This window comes from Pundamilia nyererei, unplaced genomic scaffold, assembly GCF_000239375.1.
Source record: "Pundamilia nyererei isolate P.nyererei 1_Seehausen unplaced genomic scaffold, PunNye1.0 scaffold00298, whole genome shotgun sequence".
NCBI classification, from domain to species: domain Eukaryota; kingdom Metazoa; phylum Chordata; class Actinopteri; order Cichliformes; family Cichlidae; genus Pundamilia; species Pundamilia nyererei.
Window position 1 is genome coordinate 359,285 of NW_005187699.1, and position 8,573 is coordinate 367,857.

At 38.1% G+C, this 8,573-nt stretch overlaps 1 protein-coding gene across 1 annotated transcript; it reads right to left on the reverse strand.

Moving 5' to 3' along the window:
• Positions 1-4,271: 4,271 nt before the first annotated feature.
• On the reverse strand, positions 4,272-8,218 carry LOC106456497 (poly [ADP-ribose] polymerase 14-like). Its single transcript, XM_013915395.1, has 6 exons — positions 7,238-8,218; positions 7,095-7,146; positions 5,971-6,519; positions 5,373-5,509; positions 5,109-5,289; positions 4,272-4,652 (listed from the first exon to the last, which is right to left on the reverse strand). The coding sequence occupies exons 1-6, from the start codon at positions 8,216-8,218 to the stop codon at positions 4,369-4,371; spliced, it is 2,184 nt and encodes a 727-aa protein (XP_013770849.1). The 3' UTR covers positions 4,272-4,368.
• Positions 8,219-8,573: the final 355 nt, after the last annotated feature.

Sequence of the window (8,573 nt, forward strand, 5' to 3'; positions counted from 1 at the left end):
ACAGTTGTTTTTCAAAAAATGTGTATGCTTTACAGTTGTCTCTCAGGAAAAACAGCAGGAAAACATCTATCCTGAAAGTCTTCTCAAGACCCTTTATGTTTGGGTTTGTTGAGGTCTAAAAGACGGAAAGAAATCAAACAAATCTGTGAGTTTATGCTATAAGATATGCTACTTATTGTGTACATATTGTGTATTGTGTACCACATAGGTCTGGGCAGTAAGTCAAAAATGAATCATAATCCTCTTTCAAAACCTCTAATTGACGTTATCTTTGCTATGTCATGTATTTTATTTCTTTTCTCTTTACACTTATTAATACTTCACCCATTATGTACTATCTCTGCTATGTCCAGTCTGTGGCATGACAACCATCATAGAGGAAACTTGAAACACCGAGCCCAATGCCCAATTGACTTTAGTAAACACAACATCAATCAAAAAGAAGAAAACTATGAGAAAATACCAAAAATATCTCAGCTTTAGTGGTTCAGCATATTTACAGCACAAACCTAGTTTGTGTGTCATTGCGTTCAATTAATCATGATTTTTATTTAAAGTCATATCGCACAGCCCTAGCACCTCAACATCCATCCAACATCCAAACACCATTTTAATCACCACCTCTTAAAAAAAGACAAGTATAAGTATTTGTTTCCTAAATAAACTCGTTTCACAAAAAACTGGATTTCACAGCAGTTGCCAGTGGTACAGATTCATACAGTCCTATGTAGATAAAACATATTGACATTAACATTAACATTTCTGTTAATATGTTTTTGTTTTTCTTTGTTATGTCTGACTATGACACTGTCTTATAACAGAAATACACCACAACCCTGTTTCTAAAACAATTAGGCTATTGTGTACAATGTAAATGAAAGCAGAATGAAATAATTTGTGAATCATTTAAAACATGATGTTTTTGGTTTTGTTTGTTTTTTATCTGTGTGCTAGTTTAGTGGCCAGACTGCTTCGAGCTGATAGGAAAGAAAAAGTAACTCAAATGACAACTCATTACAATCAAAAACTAACAGCAACGATTTAAAGCAGTACTGAAGTCTTACTTGGTACTATCAAGGTGAAAGTAAAGTGTCCCATGAGTGTATCACCATCTTGCTTGTTGTCACCCATGTTCTGAAAAGCATTATCTTTGATGGTATGGAGGTGGAGTGACATACATGGCATGGGTTACTTACTTGTCTACAAAGGCTTTAATGCAAAAGCATGCTGTGCTATCCACATGATGTATTTTTCAGGGAAGGGCTTCCTTATTTAAACACTAAACTACACTTATATTTTAAACTTTGTATCAAAAGCGAGACTCATAAGTTAAAGAAGCCTGAGAACTGTCAGCCACTGAAAACATCTGAGGCATAATAATAACGATGAATAACAAAGATGGCACAGCAAAAGTGGAGCAAACATATTCTATTGCCCAAATGTTGTAAGAAGAGGAAGTGATACATCACTGATATTCTTCTAAAACAACAAACACATTCTGTAAATTTGTCCTTGACATCGAATTTAATGATCGTGTAGTTTTTAAAAGAGAGAGTTTTACTATTTAGAATGTATTCTTTGCAGTACTTGCAATGTGTTTTAACTATTTTACAATCATCTGTTTTTGTCAATATTGTCCTCAGCGGTCCAACTTTCCCTGGAGGCTAACTCCTCTAAAACTGGTTTCGCAACATTATCCGGCTCTGACGCTGAGTTTTTACTGTAACCAAAAGTCATGTTTGAAAGAGCAGTAAACTGTACCAGTGATTGGCTTGGCGATGGCTGGTCAGAGGTCTGTTGCGAATTTGTCCTGCTCACGGTCAGCCGCACTTCTCCACTCGGAAGAGTGATGGTGTGAAACTTCCTCTGCAAAACTCTCTCTTGATCTGGAAAACATCCATAAACAGAGTCACTGAAACAGCCTGCAATTAAACACAAATCCCCCCCCAAAAAAATATTTTACAAATAACCGACTGTCCTACCTTCTTTTTCCTTAAAACAGATTTTATAAACTCTTCCTCCGAGTTTTTCCACATTTCCGCAGTCGCCACCCCCGGAGTCTCGCCTTTTCTGAAAGTATCTCCTCACTTTCTCCTTCTCTCTGTCTGTAAAGTCAGTGGCTTCAAAAAACAGTGGATACGGATATTCATCCATTTTATCTGCAATTCTACACTAACACGAGAACTTTCAGCCCGTCTAAAACTTGGTTGTGCCGCTCTGTGAGTGCCTGTTTTTGTTTCACTTTCACTTTTCAAGTATCGCATCCTCATACTTAAACTCATACACCCAGCAATGCAAAAAGTCCGCATTTAATTTTCAGGGGCTTTTCAGCTCACCTACCTACTCTGCAGGTACTTTACAAGGTGTTTCAGCTGTCAGAGTATAACTCTAAATCATATTTATGTCTTAACATGGTTTTGAGAAAGACATTTTACCAGTAATTATGTGAGCTCTGTCATTAACTCAAGCTTTAAAACATCAAAGAGAATTCTACAGATATGGCTTTTACTAAGAAGGAGGTAAATAAGCTCAGGAGATTTGTGGCAGTGACTGATTCATGTGATGAGGTCCTTTATGGCCATATGTCATGCAGTGAACAATAGCATACATTACATTGATTCTTTAAACAATGGTGTAGGAGCCATTTTTGGGTTAATGCCTTATGTGGCCGCTAGAGGTCACCTTTTTCTGTTTTGTTCATGTAAAGGTATTTAAGGTAGACGCACGTAATCGGCGTCAGGTGTGTCATTAATTGTAAGAAGGCAAACAGCTTGAGACCGCTGCGCTGTTATGTTAAGATGATATGGGAATAAAGACCAAAAAGGACAAGATAAGAACTACTGGAGTTATTGGACTGTTTACTTAATTCATACGTACCAGTGACATCGCGTCACCCCCGTTAACGACCACCTCAGTCGCTTCAACCGTAGGCTTAGCCTCTACAGTTAGAGAAGTGGCATCAGTTTGTTAAGATCAAATTGCTGAACAAATTATATAAATATGTTAGATTTTTCATTCTCAAAGAGTTTATTTTAAGAGCAAACAGTATATGTAAAAATTCACAGGGCAAAAAAAGCATTGTTGATTTAATACATTTTAAAAACACTTAAATTTTCATAAAGCTACAGCTACTAAACAAACTCCAAATCCTTTATTATTCACTGCTGAGGAAATTAAACATCTTTCACTTTAGTGTGAAACACTACAGTTACTTTTGTGCTCATTTTGGTAAGTCATCAGTTACAGATTTGTCTTGGTCTTCCACAGTGTTCTTCCACATTCTCACATGTAGTATCAAGTGGTAATCTACAAATATCTAAAGCTCAGAATCCAAACTTTAGAGTCCAATTGAAGTTAGCTTAGTTTATTATGCATTAACAAATAATGACACAGTTTTTCAACATATGGTTTGAATAACATTATTGAAATGCTCATATTTTAGATGTAAATTAACAGAAAGACCAGAGACCTGACATAAATTATAATTTGAACTGTCTCGACATCAACAGTGATCTGTGCCTCTTTAAATATGTCCTTCCCATTCAAAGGTGCTTCAGCAGCCCCGCCTACAAGGGCTGGGAAAATCCAGACTGCGCTGTGGCAGAAGTAGTAACACAAAGTTACACTTGGCCTGTCTTGAGCAGCCAGTTTTCTTTAAATTTAAGTTCAGGAATTTAAGCACAGAGACTTTTGAAGATGGATTTATTTGCTATTTAATGTTGTGTGGTTGAGCGACTAATTACTTCTCCAGTTTTTCCACAGAGTGACTATTTCATTGGCTGTTCAGTTAATAGTGAGTTGTATAAGAAGATAATAAGAATAACAATAAGAAGATTGCTTTTATCAGGAGAGCCAAAATGTTGTTCAACACAAAACAGCAGCCCTGTTGCAAAGCAAGCTGCTGTCTGCACTCACTGTTTAATTTAATTCAATTCAATTCAGTTTTATTCATATATAACACCAAATCACAAAAGCCGATACTTCACATCGTAAAATAAAGACAATAATAATGCAGATATAAAGAGAAACACACAAACATCAGACAAGTGCTATGAGCAAGTGCTGACAATGCTGACGGAGAGTGGGAAGGAAAAACTAAAGCGTAACTAAAGGAGGATTGAGGGTTATCTGCACTAAACATGTGCTTTATCAAAAATTGAGGTTTTAAGCCTAATCTTAACCCACACTATTTTAAATATCCCAAGAACCAAAAGTAAGCCTGCAGTCTGAGAGCAAAGTGCTCTATAGAGGTGATGCGGTACTATGAGGTCTTTAACATAAGATGGGGCCTGACTATTCAGATTACTGATGGTAATGCTGTGTTGAAAATGTATTAGCTGTATAGGAAATATTCCCCACGATGAAGCACTAACAGAAGGTAATGAGGTAATCTGGATATGCCTGGTTATCATTGAAAATAATAAACATGCTTGGATTTGCTATTTGGTCCACCAAACAATCATAACGGTCATTGGGCTGATTGCTGCGAGGCGGAGGCACCTTCATGCTGCTGTTGCCCTGAGTGTAAACACCAGTGAGGACTCGGGCCACAAATACTCTCTGAGAACCATCAGCAGCTGGCCCTGAATAGCCGGGGTTGGCTGAATAGCTGCCACTGACAGCAAAGTAGGTCCCCTGACCAAATAAGGTTGCTGAAAACAGAAAATAAAAGAGAGACATTTAAAGTTTTATCAGACATTTATATCACTTCTCAGGTTAGATGTCTTTTTTACGTTTGAAAGATTCAAAGATCTTGTTAGGTGGTTTAAAAAACACAACACAATCCTCTGAAAATGGTCAGGTACAAGGACTGTAAATTTGTGAAAAAGCAAATGTCTGGAAAACGATTGTATAGACCACCCTAAATATTACAAGAAAAAATGGCTGCTTGGAAGCAAAATATAAAAACATGAAGGGTAGGTCAAAACATTTGCACAGCACTGTAATGTTCTGTATTAGAAAATAAAAAAAAGAATATCAACAAAATAAAGCAACAGTGACATCAAATGTTATAACATTATTATAGGATATTTTCTATGCACTGGTGTTCTATAAACAGAATCAGGTGATCATACTGATTAAAGTTGATTGGATCAAAGGATAATTACCATGTTTCCCAGAAAAACTCCTGTTGAATCCATTTCTTATGATGGACTCACAGCTGTCCTGACTCGTCCCGTGATATAGAAGCCTTTCACGTGCTCCCCCTTCCTGTCTGTTCTTTTCAGAAAGCTTCTTCTTTTGCACTTCGTAGCTTTGCCGCAAATGGACATTCTGCAAGCGTTCAATCTAACACAAAAGAACAAAATGTTCAGCTGTTCAAGTTTCCTGTTCAACATAGTTAACTTAGATTTCTGGTAAAAACCACCCACTTTCAATATATTCTTCTGAACTGTTTGCGTGAAGGCCGCCTTTACTTTGAGGTACTCTGAAGAGGAAGGCTCCAATGCAACCACTTTTAGATTTTCACCACTAGCCATATTGTCCCAGTACAAAGGAAGAGTAAAGTCTGGAAAAAGTTAGACCAGTTAACCAAAGAAGATTAAAAAAAAGGTTTCTAAAATTATTGTTTCCAAAGACAAATGAATCAAGACAAAATCCATACTGCAACTGTCATAAATCCTGAGTCCAGCGCAATCAGACATAATCTCACAGAGGGCTTCCAGAAAAGGTAAAAAACGAAGGCGTATATTTTGTGCACTACATAAACTGACCATATGGAGTAACAAAGGGCTTGCTTTGCTCACATGAACACTTTTTAAAATAGTGATCGGGGAAATTAACATGAACTTTAAAAATAAAGAAATGCATAGACAAACGGAAATCATGATTAAAAATATGTCAAGGAGCTCTAGCTCAGATCATAAATCCCATTAAAGTATTTTATCACCACTCTAATGTTTGTAAGTCTTTTGACATTTAAGATGTGCTAATTAGGACTCGACAGCTTTTCCAGACCACTCTTCTCACCTGAGTGATTCTCCAGTCGTTTTAGCTTGGTTTTTCTAGCTAACCGACTTCTGGCTTCCATCTTCTGCAGATCCACGCTCCACATGTTTCCGTGTGTGTCCACTATCTCTTTCTTCATATCATGCTCTAGGTTATAATTATCTGTTTTGGGGAGCCTTTCCCAGCTACCATCATATCCCAGGATGCACCACGCCACACAAGGGTACAAATTATCCTCCTCCCTAACTCTGACTTCTCTCCGTAGACGAGCAGCAGCGTGAAGCATCTGTATCAGCTCGGTGACCCCATCTTTTAACCCGCTGACTACCAAGCCTCCATCTCCACTCTGGTCCTGCTGTACATGCAAACCCTGGGCCTCCACTAGCTTCTGCAGATCCTTTATTTCATCCTGGGTGAAGTCTGCCAACTCCTCCTTTGTCATTTTTTTTGTGGAGCAGTGAGCCTGGTACAAATCTTTTACCTTCTTCATTGCATCATGGACACTCTTTTTACCAAGGCCCAGGAACAGGAAGATGGACCGCTGATGAGTAGTACAGAGGACACTTAGGTCTGTGTTAAAACAAGTCAAGCACTGATAGGTTATAAAAACACATCAACAGGATTCTGATAAACAGGAACTTGATGTTAACATTCATCAAACTACTTGTGTTACAACAGAAGGAAACATCTGTATTATTTGGTGTTTAAATATTTAAAAACAAACATCTACTGCAAAAATATAACTGAATAGTCTTCATGAACTCGTCCTTGAATAGTTCCCCTTTTCAATTGCATCTATGCATTTTAAGAGTTTTATGCTGGCCTGTTTGTATACCTTCCTCATTTTTAACTCCTAGCCAGTTTTTGAACTTTGTATTTGTCCCTTTTTGCTAGTCTCATGTATAATTTCTAAATAAAAAGCTATACTCAAGCAAACTTGGACTGCCTCTTTGTTCTGCTGTTAGGTCACTGGCTCTTTTAGTCAGTATGTTTTGCTGATAGCACTTTGCATCTTTATTTTGACTGTTGAGCTCCTGCAGATTACAGTATTTATACTTTTACTTATCTAAATAACCTTTATGCTTCCATTTGTTTTGTGCTTTACATCTACCTTAGTTTACTTAACTCAATAGCTGTTGGTATACCTTGGTTTTCCCGTTTCATGCTCAAGTTGTTTTTGTAGGAGGCACCGTAAACCTGCAAATACAAATGCATGCAGTAAACACCATCTTTTTATGACATGTGTTGTTATCGAACTGTTAATAGAATAAAATAGAAATAATCTAACCTGTTGAACCAAACTGCTAACATCAACATATGGGATTGTTGTGGTATCCAGAGTCCTCATGGACCTTCCAGTAATCAAAGTTTGGGGTGTGATAGTAAGTGTGTTGTTGGCATATGCTTTTGTGCTCACATTTGGGGTGACTACAGTTTGCTTTTCTTGGATGATGACACAACAGGAGTCCTCTACCAGCTCTTTACTCACTTTACCCTGAGTCTTGAAGTACCGCTGAGCCCCTGCTCCATCCAGACCCAAAGTTTCTATTGTCAGACTGGTTAGAGCTGACGTTAGGGCCTGTTTGGCCTCCTGAACCTGGCATCGGGGTCCAGATAGAGACACATGTGGATTTGGAACATGTGAGGCTCTTAAAGGAACCTTGGTCTGTTTCATGCCAGTCAGGTCTAAGATTTTATGAAAACAGTCAACCATTTCAGGATGAAGCAGAGAGATTTTTTCTTGAGTTGTAACTTGATTCAACTGGAAGTCGTGAAGAACATCAGTGAGCTTGCTCACATTTTCACTGTAGCCCACCAGTCTTACTTTGGTTGTGGCAGATCCATTAGATCCTGGGACAAAGCTGATATCCACTTTGAGCTCATGAAAGTTTTCTTTGTTCTTGGCTTTCATCAGGACTTCTTTCATCCTGTCAAGATCTGGAGATACCGCTGCATTTCCCTGCAGCTTCACAATCTCCACACTCAGATCGTTCACCACAGCTGCCAGAGCCTCATCCAGGTCAGCAGAGGACAAACTAGACAGAACCAGATCTGATCCCACTTCTATGAAAACAGGATGTCTAAAGTTTTGAAAGAGAGTCTGGTACTTGGAGATGGCACGGCTGGATTTGATAAAAGTCCTTAAATCTGCTGGGAGCTTGACTCTCTTTTCTGATATTTGCCTTATTAGTTCCTCAAGTTTAGTAGCTCCTAGCTGCTCCTCCTCGCCACTGCTTTCCAAGATAATTGTGTTCCTTTTCCCTCCCATGATTGAAGCCTCTGGCCAGTGAGTGCACATGACTCAGTGAAACTCTTCTTCCAGTTTGAACTGCTTCTCCTTCAAGAAATCTTTAGTAAAAATCTGGTGGAAAAAAAGTACTGGATTTCAGAAATGTAATGTACAAAGATTAAATTTACATTTCTGTAAATCTGTCAAGTACTATCTAGTCAAAATGAACATCCATTGGTTTTAATTTTGAACTCCAGTATGAACACAAATCCCCCAACCTGAGGATCACCACAACACAACCCAACAGAGCTACACCTTAGTTCACAGATTCACTTTGTCCAGGCTTTATTTCTGAGATTTCACACAACCCAGGATTCAAATCATGAATACATAA